At 42.0% G+C, this 26,608-nt stretch overlaps 1 protein-coding gene across 1 annotated transcript; it reads left to right on the top strand.

The window, feature by feature from the left end:
- Positions 1-1,332: 1,332 nt before the first annotated feature.
- rars1 (arginyl-tRNA synthetase 1) lies at positions 1,333-25,865 on the top strand. The gene is made up of 15 exons (XM_070843369.1): positions 1,333-1,474; positions 2,553-2,687; positions 3,421-3,609; positions 3,854-3,962; positions 4,302-4,402; positions 4,665-4,786; positions 5,516-5,636; positions 6,509-6,638; positions 7,462-7,566; positions 8,020-8,198; positions 9,646-9,755; positions 13,277-13,382; positions 18,414-18,586; positions 20,910-21,157; positions 25,485-25,865. The coding sequence occupies exons 1-15, from the start codon at positions 1,430-1,432 to the stop codon at positions 25,592-25,594; spliced, it is 1,983 nt and encodes a 660-aa protein (XP_070699470.1). The 5' UTR covers positions 1,333-1,429; the 3' UTR covers positions 25,595-25,865.
- Positions 25,866-26,608: the final 743 nt, after the last annotated feature.

Below are 26,608 nucleotides of genomic sequence, written 5' to 3'. Positions count from 1 at the left end.
TTTGGGAGTTGAAAATGAACCGATGCCAGGCTTAATTAGACCCATAGTTGGTGGGGTGTGACGCACTTCCTGCGGGAGATCCCACCCACTCGACCCGAGTCGACCGCTGTTCTCACTTTAACAAGTCAGCGAACCATCCAAATGGTTCTGAAGCTGTTCCTCTCCTCTAAAACGCCCCCTGTTGTTAAGACAAACTGGAAAGACTCCGATACAGTATGTACGTATGTTTGTTGTTTTTGTTGAAGTCACTAAAGCGATGAAAGACTGACATGCCTCAGAGGGAGCTGACAGAAGCAGACGATCTGGTCTGCAGTGTGGATGCAGCCGTACGCTGAGGGTTTTACTGTAGCAGGAACACTGTGAAATGAATGAAAGCCTTTGGAGTTACGTGAGAGAGTGTGCCTTTGGAGAGCAACATGTAAACTATTACGTTTTCTTCCTTTTTTTTTTTTTTTGTCTTAAATGTCCAGACCTGGTCACCGATGTCCGATCTGAAAGAAACTGGAAATGTAGAGAAACGTTTGCATCACTTTTCCTAATGTAAACCGTTTTGTTTTTGTTTTCCTCCACTGTAGGACGAGTAGTTCTAAGGAATAGGACTCCACGTAGTCTGAGGAGCAGTACTGTCTTTTTTTAAAAGTCCATGATCGACCGAATGTTGTTTAACCTCTAAATCAAAAAAAAAAAAAGACTCATTAATGTATAACAACATCTGGATGAAGGAATGTAGGTTTTCGCTACGAGAAATCACGATCATTCAGAGAAAAAAACAAATGCTGTTAGTCACAAATAATTATTTTTTTTCATCATGTAGGTTGTGATATAATTCTTGTTTGTTTTTTGAAGTTCAAGTGCATCTTTTTCCTCATTTGATTATTGTTTTTTTTTCTAATGAATCTGTTTGTATTACAACTGGTGATGAACCTGGTAATGTGTATGGAGGCGGCTATGAGAAACATACAGCATGTATTTATTGCACTTTGTGATTTGGGTGTGCTTTTCCTGTTTTGTTTTTTTTGTTTTTTGTTTTGTTTTTTTTCTTTTTATCGCGAGAGTCCCGAAAAGCTGTGAATTTTATTCTCAGACACTGTACTGTCGACCAGAGTTGTAAATATTTCACCAGCACAAAAAAATGAAAAACAAACAATATGTTTTGTAGTTTCACAACAAATAAAAAAGTTCTTCTCTTCTATTTTGATGTGTTTTGTTGTATTTATGTGTCCGTTCAGTCCTACACACTCCCTCCATACAGGAGGTGGCGGCATCCACCTTCTACAAAAATAAAAATGAAGAAGAAGAAGAATATGACGTTTCATTTACCGGAAGTGTAGTTTAAAGTTGTGGACTTCCTCCTCTCGCAGTTTGTTTCATCAGCCACGAGATTCCGCATCCAGCCGACAGAAGAGTTTCTCTCCAGTGTTTCAGAAAGATGGGAGACCCTGTAACAGAGTACACAATCCGGCTGCAACAGCAGGTGAGCGGCCGGTTAGTGCGGAATGTAGCTAACGTTAGCTAACAGGCTAAATGTGTGTGTGTGAGCGCCGGTGTCATAGCCGGTGCGCCAAACTTCATTAAACAAACGTTCACTTTAACGTGTTTCTGCTTGTGAGTAAAAATACTCCCACGGCAGAACAAAACAAACATGTCAGCCGAGTTAATAAGCTCATATCTCAAATTCGGCTGACAATATTTACACTGAATACCTCTCATTTAAGTAAAAATATCAACTTTGTCATTTGGTTTTGCTGTCATTCCTTATGTCGTCCACCGTCAGTTTTTATTGACACAAAGCGTGGTGTCGTTACTTGGTGTCTCATTTCTGTGCCGAATTTACCAGAAGGTCTTATGGATGCCAGACTCTTTTGACAAACAAGAAAATATTGAATGTGCAGATAATTAAATGAATTCCTCTCCACGGGAAACAGCTTGTTCTTCAAGCCACGTGTCACACAGTACATGCAGTTAAATCAAAGCCAACTAAAGAGGTTAAACTGGTGCCATGATGCTACATTTACAGTTTACTGGTTATTGTTTATTTAAATGTTGTTTGGGGCCCTCTAGTGTCCTGGACAGGATCATATGTGATCATTATGCAAGAAAACTGGTTTCATTTAGATTTGACTTTTTTTTTTTTAGTTTTTCTTCTACTTTCTTATTTAGTAGAGTCATTACAAGCTCCACTGCAGTGTCCCAGGGTCTAAGGTGACATTGAAGTTGCTTGTTCAGTCTGACCATAAGTCCAAAACCCAAGGTTAACTTAATTATCATGTAGGACAAAGAAAAGGAGCAAATCCTCACTTGTGAGGCTCTGGAACCGGTGAATGTTAATAACTTTTGCTTAAAAAATGCCTTTGACAATTTATCATTTAACATTTATAATCTACAAATCGACGAAACCTTTTAATCACAGCTTCTGAGTTCTCTGTAAAAGTATGAAATAAGTCGGTTGATAAAAGAGACCGCAGACTGTAGCATCCCGAAGATTGGTTTGGTTTTCATAAATCACAAATGAAAATGTTTTTTTGTGCTTTTTTTTTTTTTTTTTCTTTCAGGAGAGGGAGATCCGGAGTCTCTCTGCAGAGATTGAGAGTCTAAAAAACCCACAGAACCTAAATTCATCTCCACGTCTGGACGAGCTGCGTGAGGAAAATGCCAAACTGAAGTACCGCCTCAACATCCTAAAGAGGGTGAGTGACACCGCAGCAGTTGGCGCTGTCTGGACGAGTGTGCTGCAGGCTGAGCCGATCTACTGGACCAGTTCCAACACTTTTAGTACCTACTAGTCATTTTGTATCCAAAATATGTAAAAATAAAAAATACTAATACTTCCCTTTAAACACAAAATGCTGTGCTGTCATAGTGTTGCAAAACACTAAATCACATGTTTCTCAGAATACAGACAACTTGTATTGAGTTTGTTTAACATCAGGATAAATTTTAGTTCGCTGTAGTCAAACACTTTCCAGTATCACAGTATTCCATAGCTGTCTGTGTTTTAGATGATCACAGTTAACTTAAAGTGACTGATGGCGTGGTGTCTTGAATTAAAACAAACTTTGGGTCTTGGTCTGAATTCTGATGGTTGACTATATCTCAACATATTCAATACATGTGAAAGATCTCCTCTTCCTCTTCCTCTTCCCTAATTTGATATAGATTTTATTTCATTTTGTGTGCTGTTTGACAATTTGAGGCCAAAATGAGGAGTACAGCATTTAGTTCTGCAAACTGAAACACTGTCGTCAACACTGAGTCAAAGCAATTGTTAAAAAAAACGTTCAAACTGTCTGCCTTCACAGACTTTTTGTTCCCACAGTCACCATCTTGACAAAAATGCTACATGCATTACTTTATTCTTAAAAGGTCCAAAGCTTTGTTGTTAATGTTTGTTAGTGAAGCTGGTGTGCTGTGTGTCCTCAGAGTCTGCAGGAGGAGAGAACTTGCTGCACTAAATCCATGATGAACATCAACCACCGGCTGCAGGAGATTTTCGGCGAGGCCATCCGGGCTTCCTGCCCTGAGCTGGACAACCCTCCACTGGCCATCGCGCCCAACCAGCAGGCGAAGTTTGGAGACTACCAGTGCAACAGTGCCATGGCCATGGCCCAGGTTAGACTGCCAAGTCTGTCTGTGGGTCATAGAAAATGCCTCTTTAACCAGGGTTTCAGTGATTCTGATCTTTGTTTAAATGTGTGGTCGAATTTATATTCCAAGCCTTGCTTTTTTTTGACGCTGCTAAATAAATCAAAGTAAGGTTTCAAGTTTTTAAAGTAATAATCTTGACGATTGCAGATGCTATTGGTAGTTCTGTATCATTTTAAGGGAAACTCTCTCTGATTTTGTGGTGCTTCAGATGCTGAAGGCAAAAGGATTGAAAATCAACCCGAGGGAGATCGCGGAGAGGATCATCCAGAACCTTCCAGATAACGAACTCATCCAGAAAACTGAAATCGCCGGACCAGGTACAGAGGCAAAGCATCTGACACTGAAACTTTGGGATGTAGCGCGACAACTTCCTTTTCCTTGCTGTTTCCTGCTCGTTGTTGATTTGGCATACACATTTTAGTTTCAGAAATGGTAATAAATAAAAAAAATATATATATATTTTTATTTTGATGTTTTTGTTGAACAACCAGTAATGTAAACACTGCAGTATTTTGAGTTTGAACTAACATGAAGGTACAAAAGGGTTTGGAATTGGTCAAGTAGATTGATCTCTCTGTGTCTCTGTGCATTATCACGCCAGCATATGCTATGATTCAGTCTCATTGGAGCCTCTGGTGCTTTCTTTGTATCTTCAGGGTTCATCAACATCCACCTGAAGAAGTCGTTTGTGTCCAAACTGTTGAGCAACCTGCTGGTCAATGGAGTGCAGCCGCCTCCACTGTCCTCCAGGAAGAAGGTGTGTCACACTCCCACATGTTGCATGAAGCCAGATGCAGATATGTTTAATAGCTGTACATCATAAGATCCTTTCCCTCCTATATATTAAAAAAAAAAGGTCATCAGTAGCTGAATTAGTCTCCTAATTTCATTTTAAGCTGTTAAACTGTAGTTAGGAAGGAAAACTTTTAATATTGTAACTGAGCCATTCTCAGAGGTTTACATGCTTTGCTATTTATCGTTTACTTACTGTATTTATTTTGTGTGTGTGTGTCGTTCAGGTGGTGGTGGACTTCTCCTCTCCCAACATTGCCAAAGAGATGCACGTGGGCCACCTGCGCTCCACCATCATCGGCGACAGCATGTGTCGACTGTTTGAGTTTCTGGGCTACGACGTCCTCAGGTCGGTTCAGTCGCTCGTCACAAAACCCACCGCATCTGAAACATGATCACACACCGACAAACAGCTTGCCAGGCTCAGCTCTACTCTGTTACTGCGCTCTGATTTGATTTTTGATTTTGCTTAGCATGTAGCATTCAGGTTAGCTCTCTAACTATAGCATTCGACCTAAAGCGCTGCAGATGATAGCATGCTAATCTGAAGCACGTAGCTGCAGTGAGCATTTAAGATGTATGTTAATGATTATTGGTTAACTGTTAGCAATGTAGTGTGTTACAATGCTAACTGCATGCATATTAACAATTGTCTTGTAGGATGTAACATTCATACATTTGTCATGCTAACTTGCTAACAGTTAGCATCTATGGAGTTTGTGAAAATCCCAATTTTTTTTACGGAGTTTTCAAGATGACTTAAGTTGGATCATCATGCTGAAGGCAAACTTCTGACGAGGTGGTTGTGTTAGAGGAAGAGTCAGCTGGTTGTCATCCTCAATACCCATATATCCAAATATTGTGACATGTATTGTGATGATAGGCATGTGTGCTTTTTTGTTGTAGAGTAGAATAGTAGCAGCTTCCACAGGGGCAGCTAATGGGAACCCAAAGAAATAAAGAAAAAAGAATCTCCATTCTTTGGTCTTGGCTTCCAGAAGAGAAAAATGCCAAACTATGCATGTGTAGGCCTCAGATGTTAACAGAAGTCTCTGGTATGTTTTTCTGCCTTTCTCAGGCTGAACCATGTGGGAGACTGGGGGACCCAGTTTGGGATGCTGATTGCCCACCTGCAGGATAAATTCCCCAACTACCTGAGTGTCTCACCACCCATTGGCGACCTGCAGGCCTTCTACAAAGTCAGTTAGAGCTCCGTCTGTTTCTGTCTCTCCCACTGCTGCTCGCCGTCTTAATGCACATGGATCCAGGCCCTGGTTTTAAAATACCAAAGTTTAGGAAGTTTTGGAATTTGTTCAGTAGTGATCAGCAAAGTATGATACAGAGATAGACCTGTAAGATAATTTTAGTTTAACAAGAAACAGCTGTTGTATTATAATATTATTATACAGAACATGGGAGTTGCTGAGTTGCTTGCAGTGACTGTGGTGTTATACTAGTTTGGATCCAAACTACTGCAGATCCACGACTCCCGTAATGTTGTCAGACACTGAAAAAGAACCCGAGCCACTTCTCCACTAGATCGCAAGACCAGTTCCAAAACTGTTTGCACCTACCAGTCATTTTGAACCCACAATACGTAAAACTAGGGCCAGGTTTTGAAATAATGAAGTTATCCTTTAACATACTTATAGTAACTCCCAGCATAAGGCTTTAAGTGTTTGAAAGTACAGAAAATACTGTCAATTTCTTTTACTTCACCCACATATTTGACTGTTTGTGTCACCTGTCATAGTTTTTATTGTATTATTTCACCTGTAGTATTGTTAGTATTAGTAATAGTTTGAAAAATAGAAATTAAACAAAAAATCAGAGAAAAAGATAATTCTGTGGATCATCATAAGCCTCTAGTATAGAACCTGTACAGCATACTGCATGTGTATATTTATTCTCTTACTACTCTTTATACTGTACATGCAAAAATGCAGCACATTATCTGTTCATCATCATTTCTCTCCACACACCTCATTTACTTCTGACATCACCCACTTCTGTACTCGTTTCTTTCTTTTCACCGTGACATTTCTCCTCCTCATTGTCTTCCCTCAACAAGGAGTCGAAGAAGCGTTTTGACGAGCAGGAGGACTTTAAGAAGCGAGCGTATCAGTGCGTGGTCAGACTGCAGAGCAAAGAGCCCGACTTCATCAAAGCCTGGAACCTCATCTGTAACGTCTCTCGGAAAGGTAGACCTTTAGACGTTTATGAGACTGTAATGTTAAAGGAATAATCCTCCCAAAAACACACCGAGCTTTTGTGCCAGTACACTTTGCATTTGCGGCTCTGCTTTGTATCACATGTGGATATTTTCAGCAGATTCAGAGGAGTTAAAGAGTAAGTTTGGTACTTTCAATGGGCCCTATGTTACACAGATTTTATGTTTGAAATGACTAGAAGACACAAAAGGTTTCAGATAGTTATTCTTTTAAGCTATTAAGTGTCTGCCAGCAAAAGGACAGCAAAAAGATCCTTACTTGGACAGACCTGTAAGATCCTTTTTGTTTAACCAGAAATAGCTGTTATATCTCTTTTCAAAGCCACCAGACTCCATTGACTAAAATGGTTATTTTACCTTTCAGAACACAGGATTTTACAGGCGCCTGCCACGGCCTCAATCAGTTGGTTTGTTTGTGTTATGTGACTTCAGTGTTAGTTTGGATCCAACACAATATTTGTGTAACACACAATAACTCAAACAAACTAACTGATCGTGATGGCAGCAGACCAGCATCTGCTGTGTTTGGGGAGGTAAAATGACTCATTTTGTCAATGCAGTTTGGTTGCTTTGAAGAGATCAATATAATGGCTTATTGGATAAAGGAAAAACAAATGCAGGAAGGAGCACAAGGGGTTCATTACAGAATAAGACAACTTCCTAAATAAACTTTAGTAACTCAACGTTTCGTCAGTTTGTGTTCATTCAGCTTCACCTTTTCAAGCTTTGTCCTCTTGTTTTCCTTCAAATGTGTCTTCAAACTAACACTTAGGTGGTGGTTGTTTGTGTCTCAGAGTTTCAGAGGGTTTACGACTGCCTGGACATCCAGATCATTGAGAGAGGAGAGTCGTACTACCAGAACATGATGGGGAAGGTGGTGAAGGAGTTTGAAGAGAAAGGTCGGTGTGCTCGTCAAAAGTCACAGGAGGTGGGGGGGAAACAGAGGGTTTTTCTCAGGACATAGTCATAGGAATCGTTAATCTTATTTTCATTATGATTCCATTTTGGCACTATATATTTTTCATCCTATGAAATTGTAGTTTGCTTCCTGGTTTCAACACCTGGGGGTAGTATTGTCTAATAAATGTCTTCTTCTAAATCCTACCGGTCCTCACTGTTTCTTTTCTTTGGGTTGTCTCACGCCTCCTTTTTCCCCTCAATTCCCTCTTTTTGTGCACTTTGTTCATTCTCCATTTCACTGATTACCTCTTATCTCTTTTTCAATTTAATCATACCCATATTAATACTCTCGCTTTCTCCCAAATAATCACTTATTTTCCTTTCTCTCATTGCCACCCCTTCCTCTCCCCCCTCTCGGGTGTACCCACTTCACCTATCCTCTCTCTGCTCAGGCTTTACGGAGATGGACGATGGTCGTAAGCTCGTCTTCGTCCCGGGTCAGTCCATCCCGCTCACTATCGTCAAGTCGGACGGTGGCTACACCTACGACACTTCGGACCTGGCAGCCCTGCACCAACGACTCTTTGAGGAGAAAGCTGACATGCTCATCTACGTCACGGACAGTGGGCAGGTGGGTGGAGAGAAAACATAGACGTAGGAGTTCAGATGGAAGAAGGATGATGGAGCGTTCAAAAAGATGAGCTAGACCAAAAAAGAAAGAAAAACCTGGAAATACAAAGATAAAATATCTAACAAGGAACGCAGGGACCCTTTGATTCACCAGTTTTACTGTTCTGCATTACTTCAAGGAGCCAGAGAGCCTTGTTCAGGCTGAAAGAGGAGAGAATCTGGCATGGCAATCACTGCTTGCAGGACAAATAGCTATAAAACATTAACTTTTGATCTAGTAAAAGTACAGATAAAGACTCACCTGGTTTCCTGCAGACACAAACTCACCCTCCTGTAGATGAAATGGTAGAAGACTTTTTCAAATTTTTTTCCCCCCTTTTTCTTATGAGACATCAACAGTTACAACATCCAGGCTGCAATTTAGAACTAATTACCTACACAAGTTGGAGGTTGAACATTTTAAAGGGATAGCTCCCCCCCCCCATTAAACATCAGTTTAATCGTCCTCTATATTTATAATATTTTCTCTGCTTTACCTTAAAGCTGTTCTCCCTTTATTTGCTCCCTTCAAAGCTGCCAGACTCCATTGACAAAAACAGTAATTCTACCTGAAAGAAAGAAGGGTGTTATTATTAATAAAAGGGTGTTTATGTCTGATGACAATGGGAAGTGGTGAAAATATTGTAAATATAGCGTACGCTTAAACTGGGGTTGATTATTTTTTCTTTTTTTTTGGACATTGCTTAACGTCTGTGTCAGGACTCCTGCCTCTTTCTCTACAGTGGGGGTGCGCTGACCACCTTCTACCATATACACCGACAGCTGTCTGTGACACTGCTTGTGTCATAGACGGCAGGTTGGGCTTAAATATGTAGGTTATGGCGAACAACATCGTTCTTCACCAGAAGAAGAAAGGAAGAAAGAGATGGGTGGGCTCAGTGTCTGCAGTCTGACTGAAAGTAAATCATCGGAGGATCATTAAGTTGCCAAGAGCAGTAAATACAAGGCAGCTTGTTGGAAATGACGGTAACATAAATGTGTTGCAAAGGGACAGAAGAAGATGAATGACGTACGGGCTGTGTCTCGTGTCTCCGGCTTCCAAGTTTTCAGCAGAAATACAACAGCTCGACATCCACGCTTTGGATTTGCACAAGATTTTGTAGAAGCGTTGATGATCTGCAGAGGATAAATTCTACTGACGTATGTGATCACTGACTTTTCCTCTAGTGCTATCCTGAGGTGTCGAGTGAAATCACCCGTCTACAGCTATCAGATGGGACTTGCACGCAGTTCTTTGTACTTTCTGTGTATGTGTGTGAGCCCCACAGCTGATCAGGAGTCAGTTACGCTTCAGGCAGCGGTGGCATATAGGAAGTCCTATCTGAAAAGTATAGCATAACTTTACAGTATATGTCAGTGAATGTGTGTGTGTGTGTTTTGTCTTTAAGGCCACACACTTCCAGGTGGTGTTTGCTGCGGCTCAGATGATTGGCTGGTACAACCCCCAGGTGACCCGTGTGGAGCACGCAGGCTTTGGAGTGGTGCTGGGGGAAGACAAGTGAGCTGAAAACACACACAGCAGTTTGTGTCCTTTTGTTCAGTGCTGCAAAACCAGAAATAACCTCCAGAACGTACCCTACAGCACACACACACACACACACACTAACGAGGACTGTGGAGTTTATCACTTGCTTTACTACGGGAGGTCTTCACAGCAAGTATGGATGGAGGGAACGGTTACTCTGATCATAAGTCTTTCAATATAATGTGGGAGTTATTTGAACCCAGATTTATGGGAACCTGTCTTTTTCACATAGCAACGTCTGTAATGTCACCAAAGGCTGATCCAGGTGTCTGCATCCACAAACCGTTGATAAGTTGATGTTAAAATGTAGTTTGGTTTGTAAATGATTCCACAACCAAAACACACAAAACAATAGAAAGGCAGTAATGTAGTAACATACGCAGATTTTTTTTATTTCAAACTGAAAGCTTACATGTCAGCGTCCTTTACCAGATGGGTGGTTACACACATGATCTGATCCTCACCTATGCAGCCTCTTACAGTAGTGTGTTGGAGATTTTAGCTCCCTGTATTTCTGATGCAGAACCTTGAAGAGAGATCCAAAAATGAAAGCAGGTTTTCAGGCTTGGATAGTTTGTGGTGTGTTTTTTCCAGATAGAAAGCTTGTAAATGTAAAACCAAGCTCTGCCTCAAGGTAACACAATGTCCACTTACCAGCACTCTTAAAGCTCCTGTTCAAGGGTTGTTTTATTTTGTATTTTTAAACATTGGCCATGTTTTTACATATTTTGGGTTCAAAATAACTAGTAAGTACAAAAAGTGTTTGGAATTGGTCCAGTAATTCGCCTCAGCCGGCAGCTGTGGGGCAGCTGCACCTGATCAAGCTGTGTTTACTAAAACTGCTCGTTTTTGCCACTGAGAGGCTCAGACAGTGATAACAGAGATAAACCTGTGAGATCCTTTTACTGGAAACGTCTGATATATCGCTCTCTTCAAAGCCACCAGACTCCATTGACAAAAATAGTCATTTTGCCTTGCAGAACACAGATGTTGGTGATCTACTGCTGCCTCAATCAGTTATTTAGTTTGTGTTATTGTGTGATTTTCGGTGTTTTAAATGGTTAGTTGGGATCCAACACAATATTTGGTTAACACACATTAAAGCAAACAAACTAACCGATCGAGCCAGGGGCAGATTGTGGAATCAGTAAGTTTATCAGTCCTGTTTCTGGTTAAGCTAAAGGATCTTACAGGTCTATCCTTTCTGTAATGTTTTCAGAATAACAATCTGAGCAAGACAAGACTAGAAAACAAGAGCTTTTAGTGGACATACTTTGATGGGCGTGGTTGCCCCCAAACGGTTACGTTACAGCCAGTATAGCCCATAGCTGTTGGCTGAGGCGATCTACCTGGACAAATTCGAACCCCCCAAATTTTAATTTTAAAAATAGAAATGCCCATGTTTAGAAATACTGAAGTTACATTTTAAAGTCAGGACCCGTCGCCCTGTTAATCCAACAATACAAAATAAAACCTGCGTAATGGAAGTTAGAGGACACAACATGACATGCTTCCGCATTAATCCACAGACTGCTGGATGGCAGAAGTTTAAATGTGAAGGCATTGTGGCAATAAAACGCCAGACTGACACTGTTGACACTGAGAGCGTTAAAGCACCGAGTGTTGTGGCTGCACACAGAATAATACCAGTTTAACACGCGGCCAAATCACCGTCATCATCTTTGCTGCTGCTGCTGCTGCAAAGACCAGCAGCTCCTCTGAAGGCTGAGAGCTCCTCCACCACCACTCTATAATCATCTGGATGTCCTTCACTGTGTCTTTATCACCTCTGCTTCGTGTTTTTAGCGCGTTTATTATCAAACATAAAACGGAACTTTACTACATAGCTGCAATGACAAATAAAAAGGGGGAATATACTGCTGCTGCTCCACAAACGGTGCAGCCCGCGTTTGAACTACAGCTACACGAGGATGCAAAGCCGTTATTATTCAGCGTGTGAGGAGGGAACAGACAACAGTAATTAAAAGTTAGACAACAGCAACATCAGCTCGAGTTTGAGAAATCTTTTCAGCCTGAGCACCGTGTAAACATTTTAAAAGGATCACAGAGAGCGACTGGTGAGCTCTGGAGAAGCTGCTGTGGTCAACGCCCAGATTACGTCCTGTTTAAAACGGTGCAGCACTGACACACGTCCCAGAGGATGGCCACAGACATAGCATTGTCGCGGGGGGCCCCGACACACCGAGACGGCTCCAAAGACTTAAGGCTGCGTCATACCTTTCTATTACTAGTTGAAGACGAACACGCAGCAAAGACTGCAGCCAGAACAATCTGCTGCCTGCCGACGTGAACAGATATTCTCGGGCTGTGCTGAGTAAATGACGTGTCACTCAGTCAGAGATAGAAACACGCTAAACGAGCCGAACCACTGTTAATCAGATCACACATGCTCATCATATGCTTGAACCACAAATTGAGAAGAGTTGCATTTGATGGCGTTTTTCACTCACAGAGATTAGAACGTGAGGAATGGTTGAAATGACTATCGGGCTGAACAGACAACAAACAAGCAGCTGACCGAGCGTCTGCTGGTGAGAGCTAATTAAACAGGGCTGGTGTCGTCTTCATCGTCCTCTTCTTCTGCTGCTTCTTCTTATTCTGCTTGTTTTTCTATTTCTACTTGTCTCCTTCATTTACTTGTATTTACTCGTCTTCGTCGTCTTCCTTTTCTCTTAGCCACCTTCTCCCTCAACTTCCTGTTTTTCTACTGCTCCTTGTCTTCATGTAATTCTTTGTTTTCTCGTCCTCCGTCGTCTTCTCTTTTCCCTCGTCGTTCCCTTTTGTCTCAATCCCAGTTTTGTCTCACTTGGTTTGTGTGTATTTTAGATCTTCCCCCAGTTTATTCTATCTATCTTTTAAGCAGCGATCACTGTGTGGCTGGTAGGAGCTCCGGCTCTCTGTCCGTCTGCCGGCCGCTGTTCTTTTGTCCTAATCAGTTGTCCAGTGGAGGAGAGCCAAGCCCAGGCACGAGGTTGATGTTATGCTTCGCTTCGAGTCCATAACAAAGTGCTGCTAAACGACCCATAGCAACCTGAGGGGGTGTAAATTGGCCCTACAATGTCCGCTCTACTCCAAACTCCATTAGAAATTTATCACGCTGTTTTCATAATCGCTCATCTAGACAATAAGGGCTTAACACAGCCACGAGGGGAGATGTTATAGCTGCAAGTAAACAGAAGAAAAGGGGGGTTATTAGATTTTTGGCTCTTGTTCTGTTTGTAATGCTCATCTGATTTGCTTGATGCTACAAAATGCATCACCCCGAGGCGTCGAGAGGCAAAAAGTAATCTAATAGTTTGTTGTCATGATAATTATTGTCGACGGCAAGTCCAAACTCAGTACCTGCTGAAAAGTTCTGCTTGGGGACAGTCTAGCTCGCTGCACAGTCTCCTAATCTTTGCTTTTGATGGCCAGATTCTATGTTTTGAGGGTTTATGTGGCACCAGTAACAACTTCCTCTCCCCTGAACTCAGGAAGAAGTTTAAGACCCGGTCTGGTGACACGGTGAGGCTGATGGAACTGCTGGAGGAGGGACTGAAGAGGTCCATGGACAAACTGAAAGAGAAGGAGCGAGATAAGGTGAGAGAGTCTTCATTTCTTTAGACTTGCGTGCTGCTGATGGATAAATTCAAGGATTCTCCAGTGATTTCCAGTCTTTCCTGAAGTAACTTCACCCAGTCTAATAATCTGGTTTTACCATGACGACCAGTGACAACATGCTTTTTCCACATTTCAGTTGTTATAGTGGTTATAATGTTCGAGAGGTTCAAGAAACATAAATATTTAAATACAGAATCTATCATAGCCATGTTTTCCAAAATTGTTTGTGGAGAAAAATGATCAGTAAAATCCTGAAATCTATTCAGAAACACACAAGAAGCCAGAGCAGAAATGATAAGACTGTTATTGGAAGAGAGAACAAACACATCACAGCACTGTTGCATCATGCGCTCGCTCTCATATTTAGACCACTGATTTGTTTGTTTTCAGGCAAGATCAGTAACAGTGGGAGTATCAGTCATTCTGTCGGTCCAACACTTTGGTCCAGAGTCAAATATCTCGACAAATGCTGACTTTGGTGACCCACTGAGGTTTTTTTTTTTTTTTTCTTCATGCACCATCAACAGGATGAACAAAAGAGCAAATACAAAACAGGTCCTTGCAATGGTAGTGAAATAAGAGTGAGTCATGTTTTGTTTTGGCCCGTGAGCGTCTGAACACCGAGAAAGATTTAAATTGGGAGAAAAAAAAATGAGCTCCTGTCTTAGTTCTGTTTGGAGAAGGATAAAAAGTTAGAAGACCAAACAACAAAGAGGACAAACACGGCTATGGCAGTGTTTTTAAAGCTTTTACACAGCTGTGGAGAATGTTTAACCCCTCCTGTGTTTAATTTCTGGCTCGTTTCATATTTAATCATCTTTAGAAAGGCTTTATTTCTCTGATTTCTCCTCAGAGTAATTGGCAGAAACCCTCCTTGGTTACAGTCTGCTGGAATCACTTTTGATGCAATATTACATTATAATATTACACTAATTTTATATCAATATTTAGTGTCAAATGTTTAAACTTTGATAAGCAGCCATTTAGTAAGAGGGATATGGTTCAGTGAGCAGCTCATTATTTCCGCGTTCCATTCACCCTGAATGACGAGGCTTATTTTACAGTAATGACCGTCCCCTTCTATAGTAACCATTAATTCTTCTCGCTGTCATCCTGCACGAACCGAGCCAAACCCTGGATCCCTCTGATCACATTCAGAGACGACCATGACTGAAATGTGAACAAAACAACGCCGCCAGGACTTTTTTTCCTTCTCATCTGCTGAGCTCAGAGAACGGCCGGACCGTGTGCGGTCCCTCTTGAACACACACTCGCCTTTTCTTCTTCTCTTCCTCCCCTGCATCTTTTCATCATGCTCCTCTTTTCATCCTGTCTCATGTGGGAGCGCAAACCTCCTCCAGGATGTCTGCGGCCACGCCAATGCTTTTTCTGTCTGTTTTTTTTTGTTTTTTGTTTTGTATTTTCAGTGCTGAAAACGTGTCCCTCGGTTCAGGTCAAGAAAGAAACATTGACGAGTGTGATCCATTTGCAAATGATCATTAGCTGAATTATAACATATCAAATAACACAACAATAAAGTCAGTAAATTGTGTCACCTAACTTTGACAGTCTTGCATGGCTCCAGACCTTCTGAATCCACCCACTCCACCAAGTTGACCTGGCGTCATGACATTAAATAAGCCGTTTCTCAGTTGGTCCAATTAGTGCCACGGAAAGGGACTAATGCTGTTATCAAACTGTGCGGCGACGTTGTAGTTTGTTATTTAACTTGTAGTTCTCATCAGTAGTGACTTAAGATGAAAGAATGAAGCTGGAAATGAGAGTAACGGTAACACTTCTGTCTGATGTCAGGCTAGTGACTGTCACCTGTGAGATCGGGAGAACACACATGCAAGCTGTCACGCTGTTAGAAGAATAAAACAATCCACGTCTTCCTTTTGGTTGCGTCTGTTATCCGGTGACTTGAAATCAGTATCAATTACATTTCCAAATGCGAATTTGGTTAAATAAATGATGCATTGTAATTTATTTTAACATCAGGCAGACATGGTGGTCACACAGAATCAGAGATAATAAAACGGCTACAATGACGCAGAGAACCACATTGACCATTGGGCTGTGGGTGTGAAGCCCTCCAGCCAGTAACGGTGCACAGGCCAGATTGTAAGCGGTGCTGGAAAAAAAGATGAAAAGCCAAGCGGACAAAGCTCAAGAGTGAACCTGAGGTCGGCTTTCACCCGCTGACGAGCACCCTAGACCCAGCTGAACGGGGGAGGAGGGTGTAACAAACGACGCTGCTTTTTTTTCCTGACATTTAGCTTATGACATCATCAGTCACAAACTTTTGGTGGTGTCTGAAATTTCACCACAATCTTTTCCTCTGAAGTTCCTCTGTGCTTTGTCCAGGGAGGGTTCAGCGAGTGTGTGCTGTGCTTTCTCAGGAGCGTCTGACTCACTCTCGCAAATTACACAAACTCGACTGCCGCAATCCCTCCACTACAGCAAAACTTCTTCATCGCTGCATCTCAACTGGGCCTTGTTAAAAGAAGCGAGCCGTGGTTGTTTAGGAATGTGAAGTGTTATTTTTCACCCCTTGACCTTTCGATTGTTCCAGCTGGTCTGTGGATTAAACCCAGAAAACATCTGTTGACGGGCCTTTTCCGTCATCCCAAGGCTATTGTTAGCTTTTGTTTTCCCTTTACTTCACACAGCAAACCCTTCCTTTTTCAGTTAATTTGAGTGCATGTGTTGACAACTTCTGGTGTTGAGGTGTGTGTATCTGAAATTAAACTTGCAGGGGGCTAAAACAACAGAACCCGACCTGGTTAAGTATTATCTGGAGTACGTGGTGCACTGTAAACAGCCAGTGACTTCCAGTTGAACTGCTGTGATTTTATGCTGAGAAGGTTGTGTGAAACCGCTGCCAACATGGTTTCCCTGGAGGCCCTCCTGGCCTGGCACGGTGCTCTCTGTCTGGGTCGATGCCCACGTCTACCATCTGCTAACCCAGCCTCATTAAAACAAACCCCAACCCTGGCCTCCATGAACCCCAGTCTGCACCGCTGCCGCTGCCGCTGCTGCTGCTGCTGCTGCTGCGTTGTACTCCCTTCTATTCTTCTGCTCTTAACTTGTGTCCTATACTTTTGTATCCTGTTATGTGCTTTCCTGCCTTGTCCTGTTGTCACACTGTACCTGGACCCCTTACAGTAGGCTCTGTTTGTATACGTCCGTTGTGATTTTAACTAAGTTATTTATCAAGCACATTTGGAACTCATTCTCTGTTTCCAGCTTCTCATTCGTCAGGACTTTCTGCTTTGTATATTTTGATATTAAAGGATAACCTTTTTAAACCGGGCCCCCGTACTTAATATACGTTGGATCAAAATGATTTGGATATCTCAAAAGCAACAAAGCGAAGATTAAGACGGTAGTTGATCCAGACGGACAGCTTGGCTCACGTGAACTGATTCATTTCAAAGTTTAACCAGCTTAACGCTCACTGTTACCTTCTAAAGTAATAATTTCCTAGAGATACAGACAAGATGTGTGTTGTATTTTACTCTGACGTGCAATGATAGTGTAATGGAAGAGAAAAAAGGAAGAGTGACTGATTTAAAAGATGCAGCTTTTAACCTCCTGTGGGTTCTGACTTCCGGCATTTGCAGTGGTGTAACGTGGAAGCTCGGCATGCTTGTCACCATTGATGTAAATCAATAGACTGATGTGATAATTATTGCAACTTTGGCATTATGCTACGTGCCGTGGGAGGGATGTGAGACTACAACAGCTCTTTTCCATCATCTGAAAAGCTGCCACCCCCACACACATTTTTAATGTTTTTATGATAAATTATATTGTGAATTCTAAAGTTTAAGTAATGAAGCGGTCTCTTCAGGCGTCACTCATTATCAGGATACTCTATAAACATTATCATATTTTATGTTTTGATGAATATCAGTATTGATCATTATGGAAACCAAATCTCATCTTCTGTACCACGGAGCTTTAGATGCCTTTAGCTTCTAAAAACACATCAGTGAGCCACTCTGTTGCCCGGCCGACACATTCCTCCATCACAATGAACACAAACGCTAGTTAATTTTGACTCGGTCCCACAAAATCCGTTCTTCCGCCCAAATACTCACTAGAGCACCAAATGTGGATTAATCCGCCTCTGAAAATAGTTCCCAATAAATGCTGTATCTCCTCGCGTTTGAATCTTCAGCTGTTTTACGACGGTACTGAGCCTTCTCGAGATGGGCCAACGGAGTGTATGCTTTTGTCACATCCTGGAATATGTTAGGACAAAAACAAGCTTTACCTTTACAACACTGGATTATTAAAGACAGTCAGCTGTGATTGATCAGCACTACTACTCTCCACTACTTCATGCATTGTCAATGTCATTTTCTGTATCCTGTTATTTTCTATTTCTTTTATGTCATGTTCTTCCCGCCATGGCAGCTCTTCGTCAGGGTCCTTTGTGTCGTATTATGTCTTTTTAATGTTCTCATGTCCCGTCATTAACTATTCTGCCTGTTTATTCCATGTCTTTTATATCATAATGCCATGTTATGACCTGTCCCTTTATTCCCTGTCATGTTTTGTTCTGTTGTGTCATTCCCTGTCCTGTCATATCATGTAATTTCCACAGGCTGTTGCGCTTGGCTTGACTGGAGGGTTTTTGTTTTGCAGTCAAACTGCTGTCATAAAATTTCTGTGTAATCTTTCTCCTCACTTCTTTCACTCCCTGTGCTACTGGACACGTCACACACAGATTGAAGGGAAGGCTATGACTTAATAAGTCAATTTAATCTTTGCTTGGGGTTGTTGAATTACAGTAATTATTTGGATTCAATTCAACTCGCTGGTTTTACTGTTAGAAGCATAAGGTGAAGTATTGCCTGCAGTAATTACAAGCTGATAAAAGAGTTATCAGAATATTTAATGCCTCAAAGAGTGTTTGGGGAAAACGGTGATTTGAAAGCCAGTCAACTCGATACCTGTCTTCGATATTTCTGCTTTATTAAATGAAACTTCTTTCTGCAGGTCCTGATGCCAGAGGAGCTGACCAAAGCCCAGAGGTCTGTCGCTTTTGGCTGCATTAAATATGCCGACCTCTCCCACAACCGCATCAACGACTATGTCTTCTCGTTTGACAAGATGCTGGATGACAGGGGCAACACGGCGGCATACCTCCTCTACGCCTTCACCCGCATCAGGTGAGGGTTCTGTGATGTTATGATTAGGAATTCTGCTTCTGCACTGCTGCCAGACTTCAGTACTGAATGTGTGAAATGTTCAGCCAGCTTAAGTTCAATTTAGATTTAACCTTAAAAAAAAAAAAAATGGCAGCAGCATGAACCCATCAAATGAAATATAATACTGCCAAGACTGCTGAGTTCAGAGGAGCAGACGGAGCTAAAACATGCAACTTGTTGAATGTAGCTTGATTATGGGATGGCAAAGTTTGCCAGCCACCCATTAGTCCAACAACATTGGTACAATAAATAAACTTTTACATCTAACAGTACCACTTCATCAGAGGCTGTAACGTCTGATGATGATGATAATAATAGTGATGGCAGTGGTAAACTTTATTTGTATAGCACTTATCATACCAGAAATACAGCTCAATGTGCTTTAGAACAAAGAAATGACATTCAGGTGCTCCACATGAAACGGGTGTAGAATGAACACAAGAACATGTCAGAAACATCCATGTAACATAACATGGGAAATAAAACCCACCTAATAAGTGTGAAGGTGAGAGGAGTTTGAGGAGTATTTAGGTCTGTGACTGATCACCGGGTTGGTGGTTCGATCCCCATCTCCTGCTGTCCACGTGTTGAAGTATCACCAAACCCCAAATGGCTCCCAGTGGTCGGCCAGTGTTTATGCTTACTGTGCTTCCAAAGCAGTGATGTCAAATATTCGCCCTTCATTAAATAACGAGCTGAGTTTCAAACCTCAGCCAGCTTGAGCTGAAAGTATCTTAAAAGTTAAATTGAGTTCTTTAAACGCCTGTGTCCTCCTCTCCATTCTGTCCTGTTGGAGAACCTCACACCTGTACCAGTATGCTTTCATTACCCATATCAGATCAGCCTTTCTGGCCCTGGTGGGAGCTTGTGGCGAGGGATTAGTCTTTGGGGTATTTTGAGTCAGCGAGACCCAATTTCTTATCCCCTGTATCGAGTGACCGTCTCCTGGCCGCGGAGAGCTGCGTTGATCCCCTTCCTCTCCAGCCTCCCTGGAGGTGTTAGATTCAGGGTGGCAGAGTGCCCGGCAAAGATTGATCTTCTCTTTTTCCAGCGAGGGGAGGGGGGGTGGCAGGTAGTCTTGCCTGAGAGGATTCAGTGTTCCTGCATTCAGTCAATAGAGCTCACTGGTGGCAGGTGCCCCACCCTCCCTCCCCCCACTGTGGGTGTTCAAGTGTCAAAGAAGACAAGAACGACACAGAAACGCAGACAGACCTCAGGGGGGGGTAGACTGTTCAATTTGGAGCCTCTTAATAGCAAAAATGAAGAACAGAACGTCAGCCACTTTCAGCCACATGCTCAGACGCTACACTAAATATATTTTGAAGACACTACCGCTGCGAGTAATGATCCCAGCTATCAATGATTTGATGATTATTTCCCCTATTTGTGTAAAATGGCAGGAATTACAGAGGAAATGGAGAAAATGTTTTTTAAACCCAAGTAAACATTTATTAATCCTTCAGTTATAAATGAAGGCTTAATTTTTAAGGGTTGCTGCTACTGGTTTCCTCCGAAGACTGTTGGCTCTTAGTTCTAGTTACACTTGCTGGGACACACTCTCGCTGCCCCTTTTTGATCCAAATCTACTGCTTGCTATGTCTGTATGTCTGTTTTAACATAGAACAGCTAGACTGGATGTGTATTGCAGATATCCGTAATTCAGTTCTTCCCAGTCAAATGTCATTTTTGATATCTAGAGTGGGCATTCTGGGTATCTGCAGTTCATCTTGTTAAGAAAACTCCCATTTCAGATATCTACAATCCAATTGGTAATAGTCTTTAATCGGAAACAGTGTTATATTGCTTGTTATACCCAACTAGACTCCATTTACAAAAAGAGTAATTTTACGTTACATAACAGAATTTTACTCTTCTTGTAAAATGTGTGTGATGGCTTTGAACTGAGTAATGCAATGTTTGTTTCTGGTTAAACAAAATGGATCTTACAGGTTTATTTCTGTAGGGATCCTTTGTATAATGCTGCCAGACATTACAATCTGAACCTGTGAGAGGCAAAAACCAGCACTTTTAGCGGACGTGGGTGCAGTTGCCCCATGATTAAGTACACCTATTCCAAAACGTTTTGTCCCTACCAGTCATTTTGACACTGACATATTTAGAAATACCAAAGTTGTCCTATAAAGTGAGTGAGGCTTTCCTAGGTATTTAGAAAAAATAGAGCTATTAAGATTAATAACAGTGTGACCACTTTAGAATATAAGCTGTTTCAGGTTACAAGAACATATGTGACGTCTTTATTAATAGTGTTGCTGTCGTCCTGTAGGTCCATAGCTCGTCTGGCTAACATTGATGAGGCCACACTGAAGAAAGCAGCAGAGACCACAGAGGTCCTCCTGGACCACGAGAAGGAGTGGAAGCTGGGGAAATGCATCCTGCGCTTCCCAGAGATCCTGCAGAAGATCCTGGACGACCTGCTGCTCCACACGCTGTGCGACTACCTGTACGAGCTCGCCACCACCTTTACCGAGTTCTACGACAGCTGCTACTGTGTGGAGAAGGACAGGCAGACAGGTACGCTGGGGGAAGATAAGATATGATGATAAATACCTCTGGGGACATGAAATTTGCTTCACGGCTTGTGCACAGCTTCCCTTTAAGCAGCGTGGATGTTTGGTGACGGAAAGGCTCGAGTCAGGCTATAGATCGCCTGTTCTCTCACTACTGTTTGAAGTGAAAACTTGCACTTCTGGCCTTTCTGGTAGGACTCTGACATTTTCAGCAGCATAATTACTCTTCTCTTATGATTAAAAACTTTCTCAAAACTTAATGAAGGTGAAAGATTAAAAAAGTGCAGCTTGTAAGAGGAACAACATTTACTGGGTTTTTTTGTTACTAAAGAAGTTTTAATAAGTTTTTAAGAACAGTTGTGTTCGTCCTTCACTGCAGAAGCTCATAATTTACAGGCACTGTAGCCTACAAATAGATAAGATAGCACGGCCGTAGGCTGTGTCTGCTAACCAAGCTAACATGTCTTGGTCTCGTATGTGTTTGTTGCAGGGCTGTTAGGTCTCAGGGTAGACTGTGGTTAGACCTCGCAGAGACACAAGTGTTGTGGGTTACAGCACGGTTGTGGTAAAGAGAGACAAACTTTAACACACTGACAGGGATGCAGTTCCTTACAGTAAGCATCAGATCTCATTTTTGAATTATTGAGGTCAAAAGTGCAGAAAGAAAACAAAAAAGCAGAACTTCTGTCTGAGACTCTCAGGGTTTTCACTGAAAGCTGTCTGAACTCTGTGGAGCCCTTCACTTGTTCCTGTTAGCATTTTATCCCAGCCGTGCACTGGAGTGCTAGCACTTCAGGCTTAAAGCTGTTTAATTATGGTAATTTTCATTTAGCTGTGTGTGTGTGTGTGTGTGTGTGCGCTTCACACAGTTTCGGGTGACTTTATTAGATTAGTTGTGCTTGTACTCATACTTGTACTTCATTTAAAGGGTGTAAGTTTAAAAACAAAAAAGATAAAGTGGCAGAAACCCACGTGGGATCATCATCATCAACAACATGGCAAAATAACCCAAGAAACTCAAACTCAACAGTGGTCCTATCTTCCTCATGTTAGATGATTTCTCTTCGCAGCCAGATTTACACTTTACACTGTAAAGTGCCAGATTTCACAAAACTGGAGTGACAATTGTGATGGAAGTTTGTGGAGCTTCAGAGCTCAGACTTCTCCCCTGTAGTTTGTGATCATTGAAAAGTCACTAAAGTTCATTGATATATGAATGATATGAAAACATGCTGATTTGTTTTTCTGCATGAATAATTGTTTTAAAAAAAGACCACTTGTTTAAGGTATTACACATGACCTGATAATCCAATCTGAGCGTCAACCCCACCAACACGCTTAAACAATGCATGACAGTGACAGGGGACCACCTTGTGGGTGATGGACAGACACAAAGCAGCTGCAGTTGCTGATGAGACTCCACTGCTGCTTAGCTTAGCTTAGCACAAAGACTGGAAACAGGGGGAAACAGCTAGCCTGGCTCTATCTAAAGGTACAGTGACTTCCTGTAGGCTCCACTGGTTTCTTAGAAAGTTGATGGTAATGATACTGGGTCTGATTGACAGGCTCTTTTCATTTTGTCTGACTGCTCAGCTGTTCCTTAGATGATATCTGGCCATGAATGGCGTCAAACTAGCAGCAGTACAGTAGTGAAACTCTGGATCACATTGTGCGTGGATTCAGCTGCCTGTCCTGTTTCCTTAAACAAACTAGCTGCAGCTTGTCTATTCTGATGCTTAAAAACCAAGATGGCGAGGGCCATGAAAACAATATGGCGACGCCTGTACAGCGGGACTCAAGGCCTCAAAGTGGCGGTCCACAAACCAAGCCCTGAGTCCAGATAAAAATTCATAGTTGAAAAGTAAATACGAAGCTGGAATGATGCAGGCGGCACACAAACAGAAGCAGCGCTACGGAAACGAGTCAAGCTTGGCTTCCCCTATACCCGATCTTGCACGCCGAGTGAATCTGACAGCGGGGGGAACACCCTGCAGAAACTCGGCGGCTCAACTCGAGGCCTCTGTTTGTCGAGGGACACCCGCTGCATCATCCCATCTAAGGGAGCGGGTCGACTCCAACTCAGTGGGTTTGATCTTTTCAAGGTCTATATACAAACTTCCGTATGACAACTGGTGACATCATCTGTGACATCATATATGACCTCACTATTCCAACCAACTGTGAGGTCACTATTCCAACTGTCATTAGAATCAGAATTAGAATCAGAATCACAATCAGAATTCCGTTAATAATCCTCAGGGGGAAATTGCTTTTTGTTCCACACAGCTCCAAAAGAATAAGAATAAACTTCAAACACACACAAAAAATCACCTGTGAAGTAACATAAGAGGCTAAAGCCTTAACACAACAAAAGACTAGGGCTGTACTGGAAATGGCCTACTAGACTGGCAGTTTGTATTGAATAGGACAAAATGTAGTTTGTCTTATACAGTTTTCAAACAAAAGCAAAATCTGCAGCATGCATGGGACCAGTCTACTTCACCTACTGTGTCCCACAATGCAAGGCGCTTACCGTTGTATGAACAGAGACGTTTCAGAAAGCCATGTAAGGTTTGACTTATTTCTCCTGAGCAGTCCACCTAAAGCGGTAAGTGAGGGAATTTCAGGCAAGAAACATGTTGTCCTGCTGCTGAACATTCACTTGTGTTAGATTTACAAGGACAATTTAAGTGCTTGTTCCCACTTTGGTCGACCTGCTTTCTTGGCCACTAGCCTGTTAGTTTACCAGTGGAATTTCCCATAACAGCCAAACCCCCCTCAGTCCACAGAATGTCTCGTCACAAATGGTTTGTGATGAAGGTCTTAAGGTGGATCCTGTTGTTTTGTCTGATCTTGAGGCCCTGTCTTGAAGTGGGTCCATCTTGTGTTCACAAATTATTAGCTTTTGCACACAAGACAGATCTACAGACCACATTAGATAAGAATTTGTGCGAACACGTTAAAAGGATTGTTAAATTAGTGCGTTTTTAATACAAATGTCACACACAAAACCTACCATGTTTTTTTTCCCATGAAATCAGCGTAGGTGAGCACAGCTGGGTCTGAAGAGCACATTTTCTGTTTGATCAATGATTCAGCTGAGATATTACAAGTTCATCACTTTTTTTTTCACTACATTTTTCACATAGTATTGGATGGTTTATGTTTTTTGGTGAGCTCCACCATCGCAGTGTGCTTCTAAAAGTTAATTGCCATTGTATTTTCTGCTTCTCTCAGACTTGGGGTCTGGTTTTAGTGCTATAAAAAGCCTTGCGAATTACTCTTTGACCAAGAACTTGGAAAAAAATAAGGAGCATGTCAGTCCTGACTGACTAACTGGGGCACTTTGGAGCTATTTTGAGCCCTAAGATGTTAAGTGAGTACGGCCCCATTTAAAATAGAAATGTCTGCTCGGCCTCGTTCGTCTTTCCAAAGCTTCTTTCTCATCAGCTTCCCGTCAGCATCGGCAGCACTCCGTCGACGTCCTGTTTACGTGGATGGGTCGCACTGTTTGTGAAAATTACAAACTAATTTTGCTGTCTGTCAGTGACCATCGACGTTCACGCCTCTTTAACGACCTGTCTGTTTAACGCACCCTCTGCTGCTCATTACGGACTTAACTTTCATTGGATTTCTGCTCCGTGTAGCAATTTGGCCTAATGGGGCGGACAGTCATGGATGTTGTGTGTGGATGGTGTCCGGGTCATTGATTTTCATTTGGTGCCGTGTTGTCGGCCAAAGCTTGTCCGATGGTAGCGGCGTTAAATGTGCCCTCTGACCTTTTGTTGTTTGTTGACTCTTTCTCTCTGTTCAATTCAATTCAGTGACTTTATTTGTCCCCGATGGGGCAATTGATTGTGCAGCAGTGGAAGCATAAAAGAACATAAAATACATGCACACTTGAAAGAATAAAATAAATAGAAAATCACATCAAACAAACAAAAACAAAACACTACAGTCAGGCTACCTTCTTTTTTTTTTCCCCCTCTCTATCTTTCAGGCTTCTGTCTCTCCATCCCCTTCACCTCATCTAAACCTGCTCTTTTTCTTTCTTTCTTTCACTTCTTGCATTTTCTCTTTTATTTGAGCACGCATAACCCCCCTAGTCTCCTGGTTATAATTCTTATCCTCTTTGATTGTATAAATGATGCAGTGTTGACTAGATAAGATAGAAAAAAGACCTACACAAATAAAACATCGCCTCTGAAATGTAGTTGAGATGGAAAAACTGGACCTAAATCTAAAATGTAACCAGCTCCTAGAACCCAAACTGTAGTTACTGAGAAATAAAGGCTCTTAAATGTTTCTTCTCTCTCTCTCTCTCTCTCCAGGTGAGGTGGTAAAGGTGAACATGTGGAGGATGCTGCTCTGTGAAGCCACGGCCTCCGTCATGGCCAAATGCTTTGACATCCTGGGCATCAACCCCGTCCACAGGATGTGATGCCACAGTGGTCCACCCTGCCGCCATCTTTGTCCTTCTGCGTTAAAAGTTTACCAGAATCCAGAACTGGACGGGAAGGAAAGTGACGAGATGACCACAAACAGTGAAGATCCTCTCCTCACAGCCAAAATTCACCAGACTTTAAGAAGTAATTTCCACAAAGTTATTATATCCATCCTGGGAAGAAAAAGGACTTGTGTAAAGTCCGTAAAGTAACATCTCATGAAGTTTCTTTTTTTTATTAAAGAACTAATATGAATCTAAAACATCACCCAATCTGTTGTCAATCATTTCAAAATCTGATAGTGATGATTAAAAAATGCATGAGAAAAGCTACAGCTAGCAGATTTCATCAGGAATTTCAAGGTTGGAAAGATGCACAAAATAACTCCCACTGCAGAGTTTAGATCCAATAACCGTCAGCCCAACGGTGACTTTGTACTGAACCAAAAGATATTACAACCTCACACCAACTCTGAAGCTGTTGGTTTTAGAAGAGGCCTCTGTCAAAGGACTATTTCATTTTCTCTGGAGGGACACAATCCTCACTGCTTAAAAGCTAAAAATGGTGGCATGCTACTTTACTCGGTGGAAGGATCAAGGTGCTTTAGTAGTGATTTGGAGATCCTCTAAGCCGGGATCTGTGTCTCAAAGGGTGAGTCACAGTCGTCCTCCTACAAAGTCTGGATGATTATGTCACTACTTTTCTGAGCACAACCACAACAGCCTAGGGAAGAGGCAAATCTACAAGCAGACAGGGATCAGCTGATGGTATCAGCAGCAGTAAACATTCTAGCCCTCGAAGCCAAAGGTAGCTGGCATGCTACTGTCCACAGATGAGGACAATGACTTTGGTATTTTTGAATCTGGTCACCACAAGGTACAACATTTTTTAATTGGTCTAAGAGATCACTTCTCTAATAATGCACTAAAACTGCTTGTTTTTGCCACTGACAGGCTCAGATTGATGTTCTAGGTGTCTTACAACAATTAAGGAAAGGCTCCCTACAGAGT

This window comes from Pempheris klunzingeri, chromosome 14, assembly GCF_042242105.1.
Source record: "Pempheris klunzingeri isolate RE-2024b chromosome 14, fPemKlu1.hap1, whole genome shotgun sequence".
Classification (NCBI taxonomy): Eukaryota; Metazoa; Chordata; class Actinopteri; order Acropomatiformes; family Pempheridae; genus Pempheris; species Pempheris klunzingeri.
Note: the sequence above shows the minus strand (reverse complement) of the source record. Positions and strands in the feature narration are given on the sequence as shown.